Source organism: Pleurodeles waltl, chromosome 11 (genome assembly GCF_031143425.1).
Source record: "Pleurodeles waltl isolate 20211129_DDA chromosome 11, aPleWal1.hap1.20221129, whole genome shotgun sequence".
Lineage (NCBI taxonomy): Eukaryota > Metazoa > Chordata > Amphibia > Caudata > Salamandridae > Pleurodeles > Pleurodeles waltl.
The window spans coordinates 917350559-917376743 of NC_090450.1; the positions used below are offsets into that span (position 1 = coordinate 917350559).

A 26185-nucleotide genomic window follows, 5' to 3' on the forward strand; every position below is an offset into this window, starting at 1 on the left:
GGAGGAGTAGCCTCCCCTAGCCTCTGGAAATGCTTTGATGGGCACAGATGGTGCCCATCTCTGCATAAGCCAGTCTACACCGGTTCAGGGATCCCCAGCCCTGCTCTGGCGCGAAACTGGACAAAGGAAAGGGGAGTGACCACTCCCCTGACCTGCACCTCCCCTGGGAGGTGCACAGAGCTCCTCCAGTGTGCTCCAGACCTCTGCCATCTTGGAAACAGATGTGCTGCTGGCGCACTGGACTGCTCTGAGTGGCCAGTGCCAGCAGGTGACGTCAGAGACTCCTTCTGATAGGCTCTTACCTGTGTTGCTAGCCTATCTTCCTTCCTAAGTAACCAAACCTCCTTTTCTGGCTATTTAGGGTCTCTGCTTTGGGGAATTCTTTAGATAACGAATGCAAGAGCTCATCAGAGTTCCTCTGCATCTCTCTCTTCACCTTCTGCCAAGGAATCGACCGCTGACTGCTCTGGACGCCTGCAAAACCGCAACAAAGTAGCAAAGACAACTACTGCAACCTTGTATCGCTGATCCGGCCGCCTTCTCGACTGTTTTCCTGGTGGTGCATGCTGTGGGGGTAGTCTGCCTCCTCTCTGCACTAGAAGCTCCGAAGAAATCTCCTGTGGGTCGACGGAATCTTCCCCCTGCAACCGCAGGCACCAAAAGACTGCATCACCGGTCCTCTGGGTCCCGTCTCAGCACGACGAGCGTGGTCCCTGGAACTCAGCAACTCTGTTCAAGTGACTCCCACAGTCCAGTGACTCTTCAGTCCAAGTTTGATGGAGGTAAGTCCTTGCCTCACCACGCTAGACTGCATTGCTGGGTACCGCGTGATTTGCAGCTGCTCCGGCTCCTGTGCACTCTTCCAGGATTTCCTTTGTGCACAGCCAAGCCTGGGTCCCGACACTCTAACCTGCAGTGCACAACCTCCTGAGTTGTCCTCCGCCGTCGTGGGATCTTATGTGACTTCGGGTGAGCTCCGGTTAACTCTTCTTCGTAGTGCCTATTCTGGCACTTCTGCGGGTGCTGCTTGCTTCTGAGAGGGCTCCTTGTCTTGCTGGGTGCCTCCTCTGTCTCCTCACACAATTGGCGACATCCTGGTCCCTCTTGGGCCACAGCAGTATCCAAAAACCCTAACTGCGACCCTTGCAGCTAGCAAGGCTTGTTTGCGGTCTTTCTGTGTGGGAGCACCTCTGCAAGCTTCTTCACGACGTGGGACATCCATCCTCCAAAGGGGAAGTTCCTAGTCCTCTTCGTTCTTGCAGAATCCACAGCTTATACCATCCGGTGGCAGCTTCTTTGCATCCTCAGCAGGCATTTCCTGGGCATCTACCCAATCTCGACTTTGTCGCGACTCTTGGACTTGGTCTCCTTGTTCCACAGGTACTCTCGTCCGGAAATCCACCTTTGTTGCATTGCTGGTGTTGGTCTTCCTTGCAGAATTCCCCTATCACGACTGCTGTGCTCTCTGGGGAACTTTGGTGCACTTTACACCTACTTTTCAGGGTCTTGGGGTGGGCTATTTTTCTAACCCTCACTGTTTTCTTACAGTCCCAGCGACCCTCTACAAGCTCACATAGGTTTGTGGTCCATTCGTGGTTCGCATTCCACTTCTAGAGTATATGGTTTGTGTTGCCCCTATACCTATGTGCTCCCATTGCAATCTATTGTGACTGTACATTGCTTGCATTGCTTTCTATTGCTATTACTGCATATTTTTGGTATTGTGTACATATATCTTGTGTATATTTGCTATCCTCATACTGAGGGTACTCACTGAGATACTTTTGGCATATTGTCTTAAAAATAAAGTACCTTTATTTTTAGTATATCTGTGTATTGTGTTTTCTTATGATATTGTGCATATTACACCAGTGGTATAGTGGGAGCTTTTCATGTCTCCTAGTTCAGCCTAAGCTGCTCTGCTAAGCTACCCTTTTCTATCAGCCTAAGCTGCTAGGCACCTGTTCTACACTAATAAGGGATACCTGGACCTGGTGCAGAGTGTAAGTACCCCTTGGTACCCACTACAAACCAGGCCAGCCTACTACAGATAGGTGTGTGAGATAGGTAAGCGTGGTAACATGCTGAGATACCTGTAAGTGGACGGGACAATGGGAGTATACCAAGCCCGAGCAAACATTGTTTGATAATATCAGAGATGCCCATACAGCATGACAATGTGATGACACTAAGCATGTATGAGAAAATAAAGAATGGGAGAATCGTGCAGGTCCCAGAGATGCATTTTTGAAGTAAATAAAGAATAATAAAGGATTGATAAGTACTACACGGCGAACCTATTTAACACAAAAAAGAATGTGACAATATATGGGTTGCCGGATTATGCCTACAAACTAATCCTTGTTACAATTATGTTTCGGATACTAATTGTAAATTTTAATAAAAATGACTTTTTAAATGTATGACAACGAGGGAAGCCCTCGCCGAGAGACTGATGGGGCCCTTCTCTGACATTTGCAAGGTAAGAAAATAGACGCATGAACATAAGTCTCTGGTAGCACACATAGAGCATGGGTGGATGAAGGATAGACCGGAGATAGCTTCACATCAGTAAGGTACACTGTGTGCAGTGTTTTTACTCACTAGGTGTGTTTCACTTAGGGTGGGATCAAAAGTTAAAAATAGATACTGCATGATATATCTATCAATTATTATAACACCATTTTGATATTTATCCTTTAGGAGACAGAGGACACAGGTAAGAAGTAGGCTTACCTTATGCATGCTTTATATAATAGGCACACAAGGGACAGTAGGGAAATAGAAGACGGTTTGCCCTGAAGAAGGCCGGAGGTCTTAAGCTTTAAGAACTAAGTTTCTTATCGAGTACCTAATTCACGGCTGAAACATGTTCTCTCTTTTGAGAGGGTGTAGGGATCCATTTGGGATCTTATAGACACAAGGACGTCCCATTACATAGAAGGGAGCTATCTGGCTTTAACCCTATCCAATATCATCCCAAATAAAGACAACCTTTGGATTGATATTGAGATAATTTTAACTTTAATCTATTTGACTTCACTGGTACCCTACTGACCAGGAGACTTATTATCTAGATCTCCCTATCCTGGGTGAAGCTAGTTCTCGCCTGGTGTTACAGTTGAGACCACCGGGTCCGTATCATCTGCACCAGCTGGGTTGGAATAGTCAATGATGAAGCATTCCACGATCAGGTGGGTGAGGCTTTTCCATCCACAAAGGTAATACCCCTTAAAGATTGTGCACTATCATAGTAGTAGAGCAGGCATCAATAATACACAAAAAACGCATGTAATACTAAAAAATCTGACCCAACGTTTTTGTGAATATACCTCTAAACGTCCACAACAGCAGTTCCAACTCCGATACACGATATTTAGATGGGGCGAACTGGGCTAGGCTGGACGGTCCTATGCGAGTTCAGATATACCACGGGTCTCCATCCTTTTCTGTAGTGAGAGCTACTTCTGATCAAAGAAAATCAATGTGAGCTACTGGAGGCCAAGGCACTTGCGCAGTGTTACTAGACACTCCCCACCCAGCTCACTGACTAAGTCTAATGTCCAAACAGCCAGAAACTATGGTTTGAACAAAATACTTTTTGACTAGGGGCACTATGGCAGGGCTGACGAGTGCCAGCGAGAGCATGGTCTTGTGTGCGTATGAATGGGATATATGTTAATAAGTCAAAGCAAGCCTTTGTCATATGTACTTGTGGCTCAGGACATACCTTTCCCCATATGTGTTACAGTTATCTGTATATCACAAACATACAGCCATTTTCTGTTAATGGGATAATTTTAAAGTGCATAATAATGTTCTGCAAAATTATTTATAATAAGGATTATTTGCCACCCTTTATATTGCAATCACGGCGAACACTGATGCATAAGCTAACCGTACACATCACTTATGGGCAGAGAACTTCGGGGTGGGTTGACAGCACAGATGAAATTTGAGTATATTTTTGTCAACAGACAAAGGAGTTGTCACCTACTTTTCATTACAGGCTTATTCATTATGAATGTTTACATAGAGTATATCTATCACCAATAACGATTGTCAAGAACATGCATGCTGGTGACACTAGTTGCCTGAGGTGTCGTGATTATCTGCATTTGGCCTGGCACTGCCCAAGAGTGCTATCCTTCTGGTACCTAATCATTGCAGCCATGTAAAAAATGACGGAACACAGTTTTTGGTTCACTGTCCTCGTGGTATTACTCGGATTTGTAAAACACATTCCGAAGACTTTTTGTAAACTGTCTGCTACAGCCATATTGCTTGATAAACGGCAGGTGGCCATGGCGTGCGGTAGCCATGGAGCTCCTTGCTTCCTAGACTGGCTTAAGGACATGACATTTTGTGAAGGGTGCACTGCGGCTATGCAACTACCTTGCCCTGCGTGGTATGTCTTATCGACTTTTGGGAACCGTTACATGTCAACTTGATTGCTCCTAACAACGTGTAACTTATTACAGTTTGTTTGCCCTTTGCTAAAGAGTTCAGTATATGGGATGATTATAATACCCTTATACATCTGTGTGATTCTTTGCTTGTCCCTTGCAGTCCATCAATACTGTGCGATATGTGTCCTCCGAGGATAGAAGGTTGGTTTAACATATGTGTTATATGGTTGTCATCTGTTCTGGAAGAACTAGGACCTGGAATCAAATTGTCCTTGACTGGCAGAACGGCTACCTTTTCTGCTGGTCTGTGTAAAAACAAGCTGGCCTAAAACCTTCTTCGAAGTTACCAGTTCCAGAAGCTTTGGATCAAGTTTGAAAAGTAAGCCCTTCCGTCTCTTGGTGGAAATGTTTGTTGGTGCTGCCAGTCAAACATATAGGTCTTTGCACCCAGTTTGAGAGTTCGTAAGGGCCTATTCAATTTGTTCCCACCCCCTTTGCTGTTTTGGTTAGCTTGAAATGTTTTGTTATTGGGCCCATTGCATTCAGAAGTTTACACTGACAGGCCGACTAGGCTCTGTCAATCTCCTTTTTGGGTGCTTACCATATTTAGTATAAAAATGTTGAGTTTTTGATCAATCACTGGTGTTGTGAGAACATAGGGCCATATGTATGAAGACATTTTTCCATAGACACAGAATGGGTAAAACCTTTTGATACATCTAGGCCCTAGTCTGCTATCAAGGGTATGGGACGTTTGGTTCTCAGTTTATTTTCTGATCACCTTGTCAAAGTGTGAATGCATTTTTTTCATGTATACATTCTTCAACGCGTGGAATAGTGCACCAATCTGATAAAGTTTGACATAAACAAGAAGGATCAAACAAATATTCCCCAGTGAAATCCACACTTTCTTTAGGAGAAGAAGAACAATTTTCCTTAGAGAATTTGGTTAATCTTTTTATTTTGTTTGTTCGGCCCAACCCAATTTAAATTCAAATCTTTTTAGTGATCAGAATCTGAATCGGGGGAAACTGAAGCTATATAAGAGTTATTATTAAATTGGTCAACCTCAAAGAAATGTTTCCTGGTCCTAAACTCTCCCTCCCGTTTAAATGGTAGTTTGGGTGGTGGATAGCCATCATTTTTGGAGGAATCAACATCCTCAAACAAGTTACTGCTTGCATCAGTGTCTGTGTCCGCCAAATCTGTCAGATCAGTGGATCCAGAAACCTCAGAAATATTAGTTTGTTACTTACTTTTGTGGTGTTTAAAAAGAAAAAAAAAATTCTGGCCTTTAGATTTGAGAATATATTTTGGCTTAGTACTGCCAGCAGGGAAGGGTCGAAGATGAAGACATAATTTGTTTTTAACATTCTTCACAGTGTCCTGGAGAATAGATTGCATGGTTTCATTGTCTACGGATTTTTACTTAACTAGTTTATTTTAAACAATTACTAATTCCCTAAAATTATGAAGGGCTGACCATTAGAAATAATATATTTGTCTCTGCTAGCTAAAAGAAATATAACAAACCCAAGTTCAGGCACGCTACAACCCTAATAAATCTTCATGGCTGTAGCATGCCCAATTTGTGTGGAACAGGGAGGGTGGTAACCTGAAGTTTGAGGCAATGTGTCTCAAGAGACAACATTCAAAACAGCATATCAGTATGTAGTCCATGAGAAAGAACTGCCCCAAAAAGAGAGTTTAATATCAGACACTTAAAAAACCGTTGCAACACATAAATAAAAAATGCAGATGCAGCATTAACCCAATTAAATTGCATAAAGTTAATTGTTAATGAATGATTTCAGTAATCAGAATTAATAGAGAATAGGACAATATTACAAAATATTCTAAGTCTCAAATGTGCAGCAAATCAAAAGACAATCAGGCAGCATCCCTAGAGGCTCATGAAAGGTCTCAAATGGAGTTCTAGTTTACCCCAGTTCCAGGGGTTTAAATACAGTTTTCATGCGTAAATAATGATAGAATCTGCAAAGTCAGCATGGTATGACATTTTCTCCAACAAATTATAATTTCTAATTTTAAAATATCACAAAGCCCTATCACTTTAGCACTAACCCACTATGTGAATATTGATACAGCCCCTGCTGACCTAACGCTGACCGGAGGTGTCAGAACAAACTAGTTACGTAAACAACAGAATCCATTATGAATGAATGCAGTCCAGAATGCCAACAAGAAGAATCTTGTGTAACGTTACGAAAGGTTTTTCCTTCCAGTGAGTTAGCGAGTTCTTCGAAAACAATATTGTCATACAAAATAAGCAGTGCTGCATGTAGTGTCAGACAGAAATGTGAACAGCGCACAAACATATTGATATGGGATATATCTTAGTTAAAATGCCGTTGAGCCCTAATGGAGGCTTAGTTGAACTAAGTAAGCAAAACACATTAAAATACATCATAATGATATCATTTCAATTGCAATAGCACTGTCACTGTGCAAGTGCGAATTCAAATGCCAAGCTACTAATATTTATGGATATTTTAATTGAATCATGGAAACTTGAACACATTCCTCTACTAAAGTTCACATCATCCCCAAAACTATTTACAGCTGCATCAATTTCTGTCTCTTGTGTCTTGATTCTTCTAACATCTTTAGTTGATCATATACTCTATCTCTGGCATCCTCCAACTCAATATGCTTTCTTTTGGACACGGTTGTCTTCCTCTCTTTGCACCCGCAGTTTGAACCCATCTTTAAAATTACTAGTTCAAAGAATTAAAAAAAAAAAATGGAAGGATTGCATAAATTAACATAATTAAAGGAGTTATTATAACCTGCAACATGCCCCCTGCCAGACTATCAAAACACTCAACAACCTTTCTAAAACCCTTTTCACTCTAATCAAACCATGAACCAATTGATTCCCTCTAAACTATACACTTCAAAAGCTTTGACTTCATGAGAAATATTAGTTATATTATTGACATATGCCTAAACAAGCTTACTTTTATCTGGGATGATGGTACTCCACTCTCTTACCTTCAAAACGCTATAGACTCCATGCTCTTTCACTAAAAGGATATCTGGTGCAAGGCAGCTCTCCATTAGCCCGAATTGCAGTTAATTCATTATTTATCTAAGTTAGTGCACCAGCAGTGTTTGAAACAAGGCAATCTCCATAATCTTCGAATTTTCACATTTGTTATAGCAGCACCAGTAGAAGAAATCGTAGCACTAACACTTCTAACACAATTTGTCAAAATCCATGCTTTAATCTCTTTAAATCAATAGCACCACTCATCTCATTTAAATGTTAAACCTTCTGGAATACCAAAGGCATCTAGCAGCTTCCCACCCACTTGCAGGGTAGGTTAAAATAGGCAGTTTTACAATACACTTAATAAATTATTCTGAATATTGGCTCTTCACCAATCAGAAACTAATCCTTAATAATTTAACTCCGTCCACTCTCTTCCACAAATTCCATTTAGCAATTTTTTGTGACTTCTGGGACACCACACTCAATACACTCTTTCTTTAATGATCCATTCTCAACCTTGGATGCACATTAGTATTCTAAAAATTCTCCTGTGCCTCAATTTGATCCTTAATTTCACTTGCATCTCTCCAATCTTTTACAATTCTTGCTGTCCTTAATAAACTCACTCTCCCTTTCCCTCAAACTACATGTATGATTGGTTATGATTTTCTTAACTTTTCTTAACTTTTAAATTAGGTTGTGCAATTCCTTTCAAATACTTAGAATAGGTAACTCCGCTATCAGTTTTCGGAAACAGGAACTTCTTCCAACAAAATGTTGAAATCTGAAAGGTACAGCGACAAAAAGTCTTGCTTATGGAATATACTAATAAAAACATTACACAGCAAACTGCAAGTCCACGGCAACTTGAGGTATGTAGAGCGTTCTCTTGCAGAGGAAAGACAAAAAATACAGGCAAAACAATTCCCTATACCCATAATCTTAACAGATTTGTTTAATAAATTAGCTTACATGTTGCCTTCACAACTACTCAGTAATCTGGCCCTGCATGTTAATATCATATGCTCCACTTTGTTATGTATTGTATTTGGTTCAAGGAGAGACACCTTCAGCCAGAGAAAGTAGGCATAGCATTAGGCTAATTAAATTTTTATTGCAAAGTTAAAAAATCTGTTTAAACAACTCAACGGGATTTAACAAAAGTCGCAGGTGATTATTTATTAGAAAGATGAATTGGCAATAGTTTGTTAGACGGTAGATTTCCACATATGACTTTTTTTTCATCTTCTGACACTGTTGTGAGATAGGTTCACTGGGATGACTTATACTTTTTGTTTGGCAACCTTTCTCATTGGTCTTTTAGCCTTAGATGATTCACTATCACTACTCTCCAAATCATTCTCAATGGTCTCTAATTCTTGTTATATTTACTCAGGTCTTTTAGTATTCCAGTCCAGCCTCTTGTTACTTCTCTCAGGCCACTTGCCTCCTCAATGGACCTTTTTCAACTTTTGTATCTTCACTTGCAACTGCTGCTGAAAGTCTTCTCCATTTGCTGAAGTATTTGTGTTTGGATCAGGAGCTTGACTCACTGTGAACCTCTTTTCCTTGAGGATTCCTAAGACTCTGATTTTTAGCTTTACCTTTTCATGAACTGGAACAGTCTGTCTCTTCTTGTTGCTCATGACTTTGCAACACTGTTTCTTATTGATTTTTCAATCTGCTGCTTTTCAAACTGACTACTTGTACCTTCACCAAGTTCTTCTTCTCCCCCCTCTGGATTCATGCAGCAAACTTGAGCTTGACATTGTGAATCATTGGTTGTTGTCACCACTTTTTCATCTGCATTCTTCACTTTCTTCATGTGAGCTGTATGGATCTACTATGGGATTCGAGCGCATTTCACAGCAGTGTTAGTCACAAGCACAACTTGAAGAGGCCCTTTCCACGTTGACTCAAGGCAACATTTGCAGACATGCTTCTTGATCAGCACCTAGTCCCCTGATTGCAGTGCTTTTATTGATGCCATTGCCAAATTCGCCTGATGAGAGACAGAGTTCTTCACATCAGCCAGGCCTTTACAGTAAATCAATTTGACATCATCAGTTATTTATACACGTGCTGCTGGAGGAACATATGTGATGCACATTGCTGTACCCATGAGAACATCATGAGGATAAAGACAAGACCTTTTGTTTGGGTACTCCTGAGGTTCATGAAAACAAGAGGCCATTCAAGCCATTTCAAATTTGTGCCATTCATCTTCACAACAACGCCTGATGCTCCTGATCAGATAAACCTCCATTCATTTAGAAAACAAGCAACCACAACAATATATTTTAGCTCATTATAAACAGACATCTCTATGTAATCCGCCTGCAGTCTATTACATGGGCTTTCAGATTTACCTATGTGACTCATGGTGACTAATGTATGATTACCCTGGTTAATGTTCTGGCAAGTAGTGCATCTCTGGCATAAGTCTTCCCCTTCACTTCTGAACGTTGTGTTATACCAGTACCTTTTACTTATCCTGATCATACTGTCTACCCACATGGCTCAGCCCATATCCTGAAGCATGGAGTCAGGGCGAACATATTGGTATTCTGAAGTGACCCATATATCATTATAATCCCTCTTGCAGCCTTATTGTTCCCTACTTTTCTTTTCATCCTCTGGTACTTCCTCTTGCAATTCTTGGAGTTCTCTCAAGGTTGCCTGTATTGGACTCAACATAAAACAATTAGAATTATTTGCATCATCAGTTTCACATTACTTGTACTTGTACTTGTTCTTGCTTATTTGACTTAACAATTGCATTTTCAAAGCACAATATTTCATAACTTGATTTTTGTAGTTAATACCCATGGTATTCATGTCATCACCAAGCATATTGGTGATGCATTTTTCGACTGATATTTCTCTAGACTGTTGTTGCTTAAAGTAAGTTTAGAATGCATAAACCATTCATATTGGGAGTACAAGAAGTTGTCATGAAGCCCCTTTGTAACCACAAGTGTCCAAACTCATGTACCACTCCAAATCCATATTGGCTCTCTTTTGTCATTTGTCTCACTCAATTCATTGGCTATACAACAAGCTCTTGTCAGGGCAGTTAGCTCCACAACATTGTGCTGAAATTACTACAGGCAAGAACCATCCACAAAGAAAATGTCAGATTAGCCTTTTCAAGGTGAGCATCTCTGATATTTGGCTTTTGCCTTGGTTTGCTACACTACTTTGTTACAGTCATGATCAGGTTCTTCATTAGGATTGATATCTTTATCATCAATGATATCTATTTCTAACCACATGGCTTATCATTAACCCAGAAGAAACTATTGCCACCATGAAGTCCATCCACTCAGGTTCCATCGAACCCCTGTCTTCAACTCACCTGCTTCAGAGAACTGCAACCCATCAGTGCCAAATTCAACACCCATTCTGAATGCCTCCACCTCTTCCCTAAACTTCCCAGACGCTTGGAAACCTGCAACTTGCCTCCCATTGCTGAAGAGCCCTCTGCTGATCCTTCAATGCTCACCAACTACAGACAGATCTGCTTGCTACCATTCCCGGCCAAGGTCTTGGAGAAAACTATCAACCCATGACTCACCTAATACTGCAACAACCACTAACTCCTTAACACCGCTCAGTCTGGTTTCAGGCCCAACTAGAGCTCAGAAACTGCCCTCATTGCTGCCACAGATGACATCCAGGATACTCTGGACAAAGGAGACATGGTGGCCCTCACCCTCATGGACCTCTCCACAGCATTTGACAGTCTCCCACCCCATCCTCATCCAATGCCTACACAACATTGTAATACAAGAACACACATTCCAATGGATCTCCTCCTACCTGACTGGAAGGACCCAGTCAGTCAGCCATGCACCAAACACCGTGGACCCAACCAACCTCACCTGTGGAGTTCCGCAAGGATCATCCTTGACCCTGACCTTCTTTAGCACATACATGATCTCTCTAGCCAGCAGTATCTGCTCTTACAACATCAACATCCTCGACCCATTCCAGTAACACACAGCTAATTCTATCCCTCTCAAACAAGATGCCTAGAGCCTGATCAGGTCCAATGCCCGTATGACTGAAATCTCCCACTAGATGAAGACTAACTGTCTAAATCTGAACACTGACCAGACCAAAATTGTGATTTTTCAGCAGGAGCACTTCACACTAGGACTCCACTTGGTGGCCAACAGAGCTAGTACTGACAGTCACCACCCACTTGAAGAACCTGGTGATAATCATCGACCGCAAACTCAACATGACTGCCCAAGTCAACGCCATCACTGCTTCATGCTTCTATATCCTTAAGATGCTGAGGAAGATTTTCACATGGTCCCCACTCAGCACCCAGAAAATTGTCATTTACACCCTGGTCACTTGTAAGCTGGACTACGGTAACACCCTCAACAAAAAAACTCACCAGAAGGCTGCAGACCGTTCAGAAATCGGTGGGCAGAATCTCTCAAACTCCCATACCGCACTTGCATCACACCACATATGAAGAAGCTCCACTTGCTCCCATACACAGACAAGCACATCTCACTCTTCATCTGCACTTTCAAGGCACCTCATAACACTGGCCCAGAATCTCTTCTGCTTTCACCAACCTTCCAGACACTTTCGCTCATCCAGACTTCTACTTGCACACATCCCGTGCATACCGAAAACCAGATCCGACGGTCGAGCCTTACATTGCTCCAAGAGTGTGGAACAACCTGCCACTACACAGAAAACCCTCCTCCTTACTCCAAGAATTCCACAAGAAGCTAAAGACCAGGCTTTTCAAGTAGTCCTACCAGGTTGTAGGTTTGGCTCGGTGCTAGGATACCCTCCCAGGTGATAGGGTGCTTTTCAAATCTACCTAACATGCCATATAACATAACAGTTTAGAATCTGCACCAGTATTCAAGTGATTGGACCCTTTTAACTGAAATAATTTCAGTTGCAAATATTGTTTGTTCTTATCTTGTAAGGTGGCTGTTAGTCAGATGCTGAGTTTGAGTATGAGCCAGCAACATGTTAATTGAATGAGGGACTAATACAATGAGTGTGTGACCCATAACAATTTCTTCCCTCTGTTCAGTTGGTAAACCGCTGTAACCACATTCCAGCATCTAGAAAGAGCTAAGGCTGCTGGATCTATTGTAATAGAAGTAAAAGGCAGGCCTATTTACATCACCATTCTTTTGGACGAGCACAGATGAGGCACACCCTTCTTTTTCATTATTAAAGCAAGTAGAATTATTTTTCCTAATCCCGCATTCCAAGGTCTGGTGTGCTACAAAGATTTTTTTCTGAGCTTTTGTAAGACTTTCATGCATTTATCATCAAATGACAATAGATTGTCTGCCAGTGCGAGTAAACCTCAGTTAAGGATTCAGTCAGGGAAAAATTTGAGCTTCTCTGATGTTAGTAGTCAACAATTTCAAAACATCCTCACTTCTCTCTGGGCAGTTGGAGAATGCATATGCAGAATTTCATCCTGTGAACACTTTCTCAATATGATAGGCAGGATAAATAACTTTACTTCTTTATACAATACTGCATCTTTGTAGGTTAGACCTTGTGACGATTGCCAGCGAGATGGTTCAAGAGTGCTGTTGTATCCAAAATGCCTTTGCCACTACAAGGTCATTCATGTAGTGAACTAGCTCCAAGTTACAGGTCCACAGCAAACTTGCAATTTTTTTTTTTTTTTTGTTAGCAATCTGGCTAAAGATTGAGGGATTTCATCAAGGAACCAAAATGCAACAAGGTATTGGCTATCCTCGTGTACAGCAATCGAAGTACCATTCTGTATACCCAGTAATTTGGAACAATATTACAACAGTATTAGGTACCATTGGACAGCATGAGGCTACAATTTTGGTCATCTTTCTAGAGTCTTGAACTACCCTCCCCTTTCCTCTTGGTTTTTTTAATGTCCATCACAGATGTGTTGCAAGGACTACCGAGCACCTGTCATCAAATACCCTGCTGTATCAACTTTTCTATGACCAACTTCATTCCCTCTTCTTGCAAAAGTTTGTATTGATGAGTTCTGGGATAAAACGTTGGTTTGACCAGTATTCTATACTATTTATCAATCCTATTTCTTTACCTGTAAAATCCCACACCTCTCCTTTCACTGTGTGTCATAAATCAAGAGGCAGGTCATCTTCTATAAGAATTGGGGGAAAACTGAACTCTTGTGATTTTATTTTAAACACTGAATCTTCCTCTTGGGTTTCAGCTGCAACATCTAGTGTTAACTAAATCATGCAATTCATCTGCACAGCAAGCCTCTGCCAAGTAAACTAACAATATTCTAATCACAATATGAATTGGTGATTGTTCTCCTTTGACCTCAACTAAACTGGGGCATCTTGTGAAATCTAGTTAGTAATTTGTTAATTGATGATTCCTTTAACTTGGATTTCATTTCCTGAGAGGGATAGGGTTGGAAACTACATGGTACGAACCTTAGAGCGGGAGGCACCAGATACGAAGTAGCCATTCCCCTCATCTATGTATAGACCACTCTGGTCTACCCCTAGGACTCCACCAAGCATGCAATCCTCCTCCTCCTCCTCCTCCCTCCCTTAGGCACGTTCATTGCAAATTAATTGCATCTGGTGCTGATGGGTGGGTCCCCCTGTGACTCCAATATAGATGGGGTATGTCCCCCTGTATATCGGGTCAGGTGCTTCCCCTTACTTCCTTTCGGTACTGTGGAGATGCCATCCTTTATCTTGGACCTTTGTTTCTCTTCCAGGTGGGACAGCTTCCAGCAGGATTGTGTTCTCTCTTCTCTTTTCCCCCAGTGAAGCTGACGTGGCCTTTTCTCCAACCGCTCCCAAGCTTCCACTAGCGTTTGGAAAAAGTGTCCCTTGCCTTGATTCAGAACCTTTCATTTGGCTGGCAATAGCAGTATATGTTGCAGCTAGAGGGCTCGCAGTTTCGCCTTGACAGCTTCGAAGGTGCGCCTTTGGTGCTGGACTTCATGGGTGTTTGTATTAGGGGGTTGTCGTGCCAGACCTTTTTCATTTTCTGGGCTTCTGCAAGAATAAAGTCACTGTCTTGGTAATGAAAGAATCTTGCTATAACTGGTCGTGGTGGGGCCCCCAGTAGCGGCTTGCTACTCAGTGCTCTGTCACAATCTGAACGCTTCTTACCGCTGTAATCTGCCAGTCTCGGGGCTCCACCTAGTTTCTTGCTTGTTTTGGATTGGCCAAGGTAAGGGTGACCTTTTTCAGTAGCCATGGTGCTACTGATAGTATAACACCAAGCAGGCCATAACCTCCAGAAGGAGTCTGAGGAAAAAAACTAATCTTGGGGGGAAACCCATATCAAAGGAACTCCTGAAAAAGATGTAAAAGAAAAAATAGAAGCACAAGTCTGGAACAACAAAACTGCGGTCAAGAAAAAAACAGGAGATTTCCTAAATCACAGGATACAGGAGGGAGGAGCACCACCAGGACGTAAGTGTTTGCAATACAAGGAACAGAAAAACACCTGTGCTTATATACTGACAAACAGGAAGTGACATGAAGGAAGTATTGAAGACCCCCACCATCCTGGATTGGGAAAGACCACATTAATGTGAATGGGAAAATAGCCATAGTATAAAAGTAGTGAGCAAGGCATGCAGTGAAGGGAACACATACTCCTGGGAAGAAGATATGGCCGAGGAAGGAAAAAAAAAGAAAACAAGTGAGCAAAACTATGAGGGCAAAGAGCGGGCGCAGCATGAACTGGAGCCCAAAGGAAGACTTCCAGATCATGCTGTGGCCCGAAAAGTGGCCCGCGGCAGATACGGCCACCTGAGACATGGACCGCCAATCTGACTGCGGCCCGCAAGTGTGATGCCCCTGCTTTCCGCAGTGTCACATCTGTGGGCTTGCTCGATGATATAGCAGGGTGAGAATCTGTCTTTTGGGAATGTTTGCCTTAGCCAGTCTGCTAGGAAGTGCTGCATTTTCGGTCCTTCTATGCCTTCTGAAAAACTCATGAATTGTAGGTTATTTTTCCGAGCCCGTCTTCCAGTCTCCAGACTACATCTCCGTAGACCTTGTGCATCTCTGCCATTTCTTTCCTGAGGGACATTGGCCCATGTCTTTGAGTTCCGAGATGCGCATCTCTGCTGTCGTGACCCTCTCCGCCACGTTTCTCAAGTCCTGTCTGAGGAGGGGGACTTCAGACTTAACCTCACCCAGCCCCCCCACCCTCCAGGGCTACTTGAAAGGATTGTATGGCCTGCAATAGTGTCACATTACCGGACACCATCTGCAGAGGTGGCTGCCTGATGTCTTCTAGAGAGGGTGCGACCACTTTCACATATTTATCCAGTTTTCCAGGTCGGGGTGTCAGTTGATCTTTTCCCCCTTGTCATTATGGCTCAGTCGCTAATTGAATGGTGGAGAGGGCAGATGGCTTCCAGTGAGTATAGAGTCCCTCACCAAATTCAGGCCCAGGGGTTGGTGTTCTGTCACTTCTCAGAATGGTGCAGCAGGTATACCGTCAGCTAGGCCAGGAATCAGGGAGGGAGCCTTACCCACCCACTGGCCATGGGGTGTGTGGGATCAAGGCTGTTCCTTCTGGGACTGTCTGTCTTCTGTGGTGCGTCCTGACCCCTTCTCCTCTTTGGATTTCTGTCTGTGTTGCTGAAGCTAGGGTCTGGTGGATGCGGGTTTGGGCTGCCCCTACCCTCGCGGCTGACTCCCTTTGCCCCCGGTCTGGTGGACCCCTCTTCTCTGCGGTCTCTTTGAGGGTGGGAGGTCCTCTTTTGACCCAAATTAGTATTTATGCAGCAGTTGTCCCTGCTTGTCCCCCTTTGGTTTATTGTCTCTCTGCGTCTGAGGGCCCCCGGTTACATTACCCTAGGTCAGCGGTTCCCAAACTGTGCGCCACAGCACCCCTGTGCGCCATCAAAACTAGCCAGGGGTGCCGTGCCCCAAGGAGAGAGTTTGGAACCACTTCGTTATGCATTATAAATGCTCTGGCCAGGTGAGTGAATATGTTATTTCGCACACTCTTACAACGGCCTAATGTTATATTCAACAGAACATCATAAGTTTCAACTCTTCTCAAGCAGGGCCAAAATAAGGGTACTTAAAATGCAAAAGCTCCTAAAACACACGTGTTCCTTTGGTTATAAAATGCCCCTTTTGGTTTACAGAAAAAAAGCAGGACCCAAAGTAGATGACTTAAAACAAACGTTTCCAGGCAAGAAATCGGTAAAAATGCAACAGTCCTGCAGGAGAGGCGTGCTTCTACATTAGGCGTGGTGAACTATAAAACAAACAGATGCAATCACTGAAATTAAGAATCAACACTGGGTGGAAGGCTTTATTTACCGTCTGCTATTTTTTCCTAGCACTTCTACTTGACCTCCAGTTAATGGGGTGTTTGTACAGATGCTCTACCTATGATTTAGTCAGTCCATGCTCTAAGAACGCTACCTGAGTTAAAGTTTAGCTTATCTGTTAATCTTTTTAACAGTTCTTCCCCTTTAGGTTTTGCTACTATCTTCTGCGACCAGCGTTCTAATGGGCTTCAGTTATGAATGCACTATGTTCCTCAGATGAGGAGTTCTGAAGGCCTGTTCAGCATGAAGCTTCAAAGAAACAGTTTTCTGTCAATGCCAGAACCAAACCGGCCTGCAGAAATATGGCAAAACAGATATTTGCTCCCCAAAATACACCTTGTGAGCGAGGCAGCGTGGTACCAAGGAGCAAGGACAGAACTAAGAAGCGAATGGCAGACTCCTGAAGCAATGTGCATGTCTCCATCTCATGCAGGAAATTTCTGGGATCACGGAGCAAACAAAACAGCTACTGGCCAGCGGGTTTAAACCCACTGCGTGCATCTGTGTATAGGTTGTTGAAATGAAACCACTAGGGAAAACTCAGCATTTCATTTTTCCTAGGTCGACAGCATAATTACAACTTAGTTGGACAGCACAACTGCGTCACATCCAAGCTTAGAGATATACCTGTAGGTTTAAGGCTTTAGAAGGGATAAAAACACTTACAGGCTACTAGTGCTAATGCAACTGATACTGCTGGGGTCTATCAGAGGTCCTTGGACCTGGGCTGTTGCAGGCACAAACTGGAATATTTTGCAACTTAAATCACAACGAAGATGTGCACTTTTTAAAGACAGAAAGACAGTTTGTGTGCACCTGCAGCACTGCACATGCATTTTGGAAATGCATGCTTGAAACTGTCCTGCTCCTTACAAGTGGAGTGGCAGGCTACTCGTCTGTTCTCTTATCTGGTCACTGGAAGTAACACACCCAGTCTGCTTACATAGGGGAGAGCAGATAGAAGGTTCATAGACAGAATAGACCAGGTGTGTCCGCAGTGACATGGGGCGGGATTGTCCACACCTGAGGCTGAGACAGGAGTCATGCCAGCACACACAATAGGCGTGAGGGCATAGACAAAAGGCGGCAGACAGGAGGCATAAGGACAGAGGAGGCACGAGGACACATCACGAGGCAAGAACACAGTTAGAAGGCATGAATAAACAGACAGGAGTCAAGGACACACAGACAAGAGGCAATGACAAACAGACAGTAGACAAGAACACACAGAGTGGGACAAGAACACACACATAAGGGCACAGATGATGCAAGAACACACAGACAGGAGGCATCAGGACACAGTAAACAGGAACACAGACAGTAGACAGGAACACACAGACAGTAGACACGGACACACAGACAGGGGGCAAGAATACACAGACGGGGGCAAGAACACACACACTGCTTCACCCCAATTATTTTAGAGAGAAAAATGGAATTACTCCTGAGGCTGGGCTTACATCTTCCACGTGCCAAACAAAAGTAACAAAATGGGGAGCCGCAGCCAGTGGCCAATATGTCAAGGGAGCCGTGGATCAAGAGTTTGGGAACCACTGCCCTAGGTGAATTAGGGCTGGGCCCTCCTCACCATATTTGTGCACCAGGGGCCTATCCTTGTCTAGCCACCACCTGCCCCCCCTTGCTGGCTGGAGCCTTTTCTTCCAGTGCGGGTTGTAATGCGGAGGGTTGGCAGACTTTGCATGGTGTTTCTTTGCTCTCCTGGGGGGGGAGGGTTCCAACACATCACTGTGTTCCCCAGCCTGACAGCACCACTGCCTGGTGTTTGTTTACCTCTGGGAGTCCTCAAGGGTTTCCTGTGACCTCCACCTCGCTACCAGATCAGGACATAAGGGCCACGTAGACTGCAAACCTGTGCCCCTCCAACCCGTGCCCCCTGCCCTCTCACTGAAGACCACCACTGGCCTTGCTGTGGTATGTGGATAGGGCCCCTCCTTTGTGTCCAGTCTCTCCTGGTGACCTCCTAGCTCGTTCGGCACCATGGCAGGACGGCCGCAGCCGTAAGTCCTTTGTCATCCATGCTCCCCAAGGGACCCCACATGGGCCACTGTTGGTCACACCTGGCCCTGCCTGTTGTGACCTAGCCCCACAGAGGAGGCTTCACTCTAGAGTGACCAGGTCTCCTCCTGTGCTGCGCCTTCCAGGTTTTAGGTCTCGGCACAGTCCACAACTCCGTTGTGGCCTCAAGTCGGGCAGTGGCCGGCCTACCGCCCGCACCCGAGATCAAAGTCCCGCTCCCAGCTCACCTTCTCTGTTTCGGGCCTAATCTCGCCCCCCCCCCCAGTCGATTATGCCTCCTCAGCAAACAGCGAGTCTTCAGTGGCCGCCACCCGCTCCCCTATGACTGTCACCCTTGAGTCTCCTCACCCGGGCCAGCTCCGGCCTAGCCACGTGGCGGTTGTTCTGTCTTCAGATAGCCTGTTAGTTGTGTCTAGTTTTGAGCTGGTGCTGGTCTCTAGCTTGTCCCAGATCAGTCGATTTTGTGTCTGATTTTCACAAGCTAATTGGGGCTTCAGTCGGAGCTCTGACTTATGCGTCTGCCCTTGCCACCATCTCTGCCTCTTTTTTTAGTAATTTTATGACCGTTTTGGAATTATAACCTAATTTTACTCACATAAATAAATTGTTTTATCATATTTAAGACTGAGGCTCCCCATCTGTTAGGCTTCCAGTTTGAAGATAAATACCATTTTGACAAATGCTTGTGTAATATTTTATGCGTATTTTGAGTGCTTCAGCACATTCCTGAAATGGGAACTCCACAAACAGCACCCCGGGGGTGGTAAGCTATAGTAGTTATATGACTTTTTGTTTGTAGGAGACCCATGACAGACCAAGGTACAGGGCAGGTAAGTAAATTCAGCCAGCTCCGAGCATCCTTAGGAATCAGTTGCAAAGGATAAGACCATCGGTCTGACATCTAGATCAGAATTCCTAGGCACAGAACTGGACTCTTATCAGAGGCATGTCAAGAATTGCACAAGACAAGGTGGTGGCACTACAGAATGATATAAAGAAGGTGATGGGCAGAGAGAATGTATGAGTTTCAAAAGTTGGGGACCTCTGCACAAGACAACAGCACTCTCAACTTAGGCCTGTCGGGTTTCCAGCTACACAACAAACATGATACCAGTCATACCTAACCATAGTGGGGGTGGGGATGAAGGTGGAGGTGGGCCTGGAGCCGGGACCCGCACCCAAGACTGATCTAAAAGACTATTGCCTCATCATAGTCAGCGCCATGACTAAACTTTGACAGGTTACCCGTACCCTGAAATGTTAATTTTTAAATAAACTGCGTCCATGACTCCCACACGAATGTGTTGATTTTGAATGAAGTTGTTATGGGCGTGGGCATAAAGAAACTGGAGTTGGCTCTGAGGTATCCTCCTCAGCAGCCACTGGCTAGGTTCCTCCACTCCACCTCTAGGGTCTCACTGAACCTGTCCTAAACTGTTACTGAGTTCCTGGCATGCTGCTGTCCTATAAAGACATCCACTAAACATTTGTCTGGGTTAGGAAGATTCTCGAATCATCCATGGTTTGGAACCCGATCTGATGACTTAGTGGCTTAGATCATCTTTTTAATTAGATGACAGGTTTAACCAATGTCAGGAAACTGTTTCAGCATCTAACTAGAGTTCATTAGCGTGATCTGGAATAATCAAACCACACCACAAAGTGGGTCATTCTAACTTCGGCGATAGTGCGGAATGCTTGGAAATGCTAGTTGGATATTGTGACTTAGCCCTTTAACCCAGGTAAGACAATATCCCAAAACAGTGTTTCCCAACTTGTGGTCCATGGACCCCTGGGGGTCTGCGAAGCCCTCTTAGGTGGTCTGTGACTGCTTAGAAAATGTACTGATATGAACAGATTAATTAAGTGTATATAAATAAAGTGGTTAAATGTACAATTTAACATTTTAAAACAAACTGTTAATTCCAAGGAATTTGAAATTGGAGGCTGAAAATTAAATTAGTATCCTCAGATCGATTTGTGGGAGCGGGGCACATGCACCAAACAGAATATAGTATGGACGATGTGTGGCTACAACTGAATTAAGAAAAGCTCAACTGTCAAATGAAATAAGAAAAATTTCAATTTTAATAGGCTTGCAAATTATATCAAATATGTTATTATTTGTGTATGTGTTTGATGCAATATTTGTTTCTGTATTTTTGTATATTGTTTTGTATTGTTTTGCGGTTCAAATCATCAACAATGTTTAGGCCTGGGTCTCTGGCTTCCAGTATTGATTCAGTGGGGGTCACCGGGTTCCAGTAATGATAAAGTGGAGATCCACAGATGTCAAAAGGTTGGGAACCACTGGCCTAGAATGCACTTTTGTGAAATATGGAGCCACGCTGTGTTGCCCGAGAGCTGACGCTCTTCATTTTGAAACGAGAAGGAACAAATGTGCAAACAGTAACATGTTGTAGCCTAACCTATAGTAACTATGCATTTACTTCTTTACCACAGCAGAAATCTGTTGGTTTAACTGGACCTTTGGTGGACAATGAAGGGTACCCGAGAGCCGATATTGACGTTTATCAAGTTCGAACAGCAAGGCATAACATTGCATGTAAGCAACCTTTCAGGATCCTTAAAGTTATGTTTTATTTCTCAATTATAAATATTGTGCAGCTAGTGCAGAATCAACTCATTGAAAGAAAAGTGTACATGGTTTGTTTTTTTGTTTTTTAGCTTGGGTGCTGGCTGTGCATTACTGTAATAGTATCTTGTTGTATGTAACGGTTTTAAGATAATTTTTTTTTCAAATTACATTTTTTTTAACCACTTCGCTGCCAGGCCTTTTCCCCCTCCTGTGCCAGGCCTTTTTTTGCCTATTTGGGGCAGTTCGCGCTTAGGCCCTCATAACTTTTTGTCCACATAAGCTAACAAAGCCAAATTTGCGTCCTTTTTTTCCAACATCCTAGGGATTCTAGAGGTACCCAGACTTTGTGGGTTCCCTTGAAGGAGGCCAAGAAATTGGCCAAAATACAGTGAAAATTTCGTTTTTTTTAAAAAAAATGGAAAAAGTGGCTGCAGAAGAAGGCTTGTGGATTTCCCCCTGAAAATGGCATCAACAAAGGGTTTGTAGTGCTAAACTCAGCAGCTTCCTAGCTTTCAGGAACAGGCAGACTTGAATCAGAAAACCCAATTTTTCAACACAATTTTGGCATTTTACTGGGGCATACCCCATTTTTGCAATTTTTTGTGCTTTCAGCCTCCTTCCAGTCAGTGACAGGAAGGGGCATGAAACCAATGCTGGATCCCAGAAACCTAACCATTTCTGAAAAGTAGAGAAAACTCTGAATTCAGCAAGGGGTCATTTGTGTAGATCCTACAAGGTTTTCCTACAGAAAATAACAGCTGAAAGAGAAAAATATTGAAATTGAGGTGAAAAAAACATCAATTTTTCTCTACGTTTTACTCTGTAACTTTTCCCTGCAATGTCAGATTATGGAAAGCAATATACCGTTACGTCTGCTGGACTCCTCTGGTTGCGGGGATATATAGGGCTTGTAGGTTCATCAAGAACCCGAGGAACCCAGAGCCAATAAATGAGCTGCACCCTGCAGTGCGTTTTCATTCTATACCGGGTATACAGCAATTCATTTGCTGAAATATAAAGAGTAAAAAATTGCTATCAAGAAAACCTTTGCATTTCCAAAAAGGGCACAAGATAAGGTGCTGAGGAGCAGTGGTTATTTGCACATCTCTGAATTCCGGGGTGACCATACAAGCATGTGAATTATAGGGAATTTCTCCAATAGATGTCTTTTTTACACACTCTCCTATATTTGGAAGGAAAAAATGTAGAGAAAGACAAGGGGCAATAGCACTTGTTTTGCTAATCTATGTTCCCCCAAGTCTACCGATAAAAATGATACCTCACTTGCGTGGGTAGGCCTAGCGCCGGCGACAGGAAACACCCCAAAGCGCAACGTGGACACATCCTAAATTTTGGAAAAAAACGGAGGTGTTTTTTGCGAAGTGCCTACCTGTAGATTTTGGCCTCTAGCTCAGCCGGCACCTAGGGAAACCTACCAAACCTGTGCATTTCTGAAAACTAGAGACCTAGGGGAATCCAAGGAGGGGTGACTTGCGGGGCTCGGACCAGGTTCTGTTACCCAGAATCCTTTGCAAACCTCAAAATTTGGCTAAAAACACATGTTCCTCACATTTCTGTGGCAGAAAGTTCTGGAATCTGAGAGGAGCTACAAATTTCCTTCCACCCAGCGTTCCCCCAAGTCTCCCGATAAAAATGATACCTCACTTGCGTGGGTAGGCCTAGCGCCGGCGACAGGAAACTCCCCAAAGCGCAACGTGGACACATCCTACATTTTGGAAAAAAACAGAGGTGTTTTTTGCGAAGTGCCTACCTGTAGATTTTGGCCTCTAGCTCAGCCGGCACCTAGGGAAACCTACCAAACCTGTGCATTTCTGAAAACTAGAGACCTAGGGGAATCCAAGGAGGGGTGACTTGCGGGGCTCGGACCAGGTTCTGTTACCCAGAATCCTTTGCAAACCTCAAAATTTGGCTAAAAAAACACATGTTCCTCACATTTCTGTGGCAGAAAGTTCTGGAATCTGAGAGGAGCTACAAATTTCCTTCCACCCAGCGTTCCCCCAAGTCTCCCGATAAAAATGATACCTCACTTGCGTGGGTAGGCCTAGCGCCGGCGACAGGAAACACCCCAAAGCGCAACGTGGACACATCCTAAATTTTGGAAAAAAACAGAGGTGTTTTTTGCGAAGTGCCTACCTGTAGATTTTGGCCTCTAGCTCAGCCGGCACCTAGGGAAACCTACCAAACCTGTGCATTTCTGAAAACTAGAGACCTAGGGGAATCCAGGGAGGGGTGACTTGCGGGGCTCGGACCAGGTTCTGTTACCCAGAATCCTTTGCAAACCTCAAAATTTGGCTAAAAAAACACATGTTCCTCACATTTCTGTGGCAGAAAGTTCTGGAATCTGAGAGGAGCTACAAATTTCCTTCCACCCAGCGTTCCCCCAAGTCTCCCGATAAAAATGATACCTCACTTGCGTGGGTAGGCCTAGCGCCAGCGACAGGAAACACCCCAAAGCGCAACGTGGACACATCCTAAATTTTGGAAAAAAACAGAGGTGTTTTTTGCGAAGTGCCTACCTGTAGATTTTGGCCTCTAGCTCAGCCGCCACCTAGGGAAACCTACCAAACCTGTGCATTTCTGAAAACTAGAGACCTAGGGGAATCCAAGGAGGGGTGACTTGCGGGGCTCGGACCAGGTTCTGTTACCCAGAATCCTTTGCAAACCTCAAAATTTGGCTAAAAAAACACATGTTCCTCACATTTCTGTGGCAGAAAGTTCTGGAATCTGAGAGGAGCTACAAATTTCCTTCCACCCAGCGTTCCCCCAAGTCTCCCGATAAAAATGATACCTCACTTGCGTGGGTAGGCCTAGCGCCGGCGACAGGAGACACCCCAAAGCGCAACGTGGACACATCCTAAATTTTGGAAAAAAACAGAGGTGTTTTTTGCGAAGTGCCTACCTGTAGATTTTGGCCTCTAGCTCAGCCGGCACCTAGGGAAACCTACCAAACCTGTGCATTTCTGAAAACTAGAGACCTAGGGGAATCCAAGGAGGGGTGACTTGCGGGGCTCGGACCAGGTTCTGTTACCCAGAATCCTTTGCAAACCTCAAAATTTGGCTAAAAAAACACATGTTCCTCACATTTCTGTGGCAGAAAGTTCTGGAATCTGAGAGGAGCTACAAATTTCCTTCCACCCAGCGTTCCCCCAAGTCTCACGATAAAAATGTACCTCACTTGCGTGGGTAGGCCTAGCGCCTGCGACAGGAAACACCCCAAAGCGCAACGTGGACACATCCAAAATTTTGGGAGAAAACAGTGCCTACCTGTGGATTTTGGCCTGTAGCTCACCCGGCGCCTAGGGAAACCTACCAAACCTGTGCATTTCTGAAAACTAGAGACCTAGGGGAATCCAAGGAGGGGTGACTTGCGGGGCTCGGACCAGGTTCTGTTACCCAGAATCCTTTGCAAACCTCAAAATTTGGCTAAAAAAACACATGTTCCTCACATTTCTGTGGCAGAAAGTTCTGGAATCTGATAGGAGCCACAAATTTCCTTCCACCCAGCGTTCCCCCAAGTCTCCCGATAAAAATGATACCTCACTTGTGTGGGTGGCCCAGGTGCCTGCAACATAATAAGGCCCAAAACCTGAAGGGATAGAAGGGATAGCACAGCAAGTTTATAAGGGCATATTCTTTTATACATCTTTAGACGGACTCTGCTTTGGGGACCCACATAAGTGAGGTGTCATTTTACTTGGGAGACTGAGGGGAAAACTGGGGAGTAGGAATTTTGTGCTGGAGCGGTGATCCTACTAAGAAAAATCAGGAAAATATGCTTTTTTATGCAAATTGTAAGGTTTACAGAGGAGTCTGGGTAAGAAAATGTTGGGGGAGCCACACAAGCCACACCTCCCTAGACTCCTTGGGGTGCCTAGTTTTAAAAAGTTTCTGGGTTTTGTAGGTTTCCCTACATGACGGCCGCACCCAGGACCAAAAACATAGGTGGGCCCTCCCCCCCAAACACAGGTATTTTTGGAATATATCACTTTGATGTGTGCACATACGTCCGTGATGTGCCAAACACTAAAATTGTGAAAAGAAACACACTTAGGTTATGTGAAGAAGACCCCTCACCCACCAACCAAGTTGGTGGCATGCTTCATCATCGGGGTCCCACCTGAGGCACCTAGCGTGTCTCAAGTGTGCTGCGACGCCTGATTACAACGGAGCAGGTTTTGTCATTTGTACCACACATACTGGTTGGATTTGGCACGAGGGTGAGTGATGGTTCAGTAGATCAAATTTTATTAACAAGAGATTTCACAAAAGTGAAATGCACTGGTAATAACTGAAAGGCCAAAAAACTGAACCAATGACTCACAGCTTGTGAGCTGTAAAGCCACGACAAGGCACCAACCGCTTTACAGTCCATTCACACACCTTTCATACATGACATGCACTAGACCATTCACGCCGCCAGCCACGGGCCCAGCACATTACAAGACTCGCATCCACAGACAGCGTCAGTCATGGGCCCATCACTTTCATACGCCCACATGCCTGATACAGCAATCACACCAGCTGATGAGTGTGTGGACTGGCGTTTGGCCGGCACTGCCATCCAAGCGCCACACCACCAGCCAAGCGCCACCCCACCCACACCGCCAGCCCAGCGCCACCCCACACACACCGCCAGCCAAGCGCCACCCCACACACACCGCCAGCCAAGCGCCACCCCACACACACCGCCAGCCAAGCGCCACCACACCCACGCCGCCAGCCAAGCGCCACTCCACACACACCGCCAGCCAAGCGCCACCACACCCACG

General features: G+C 44.3%; 1 protein-coding gene across 2 annotated transcripts in view; it reads left to right on the plus strand.

Moving 5' to 3' along the window:
• PSMD9 (proteasome 26S subunit, non-ATPase 9) overlaps nt 1-26185 on the plus strand; it is an 83462-nt gene that overhangs the window by 15859 nt on the left and 41418 nt on the right. The window contains exon 2 of one of the 2 annotated variants that reach the window (XM_069214919.1): nt 21260-21362. In XM_069214919.1, the coding sequence (XP_069071020.1) occupies nt 21260-21362 (103 nt within the window). The remainder of the gene's footprint in view (nt 1-21259; nt 21363-26185) is intronic. The other variant, XM_069214920.1, reaches the window with a different exon arrangement.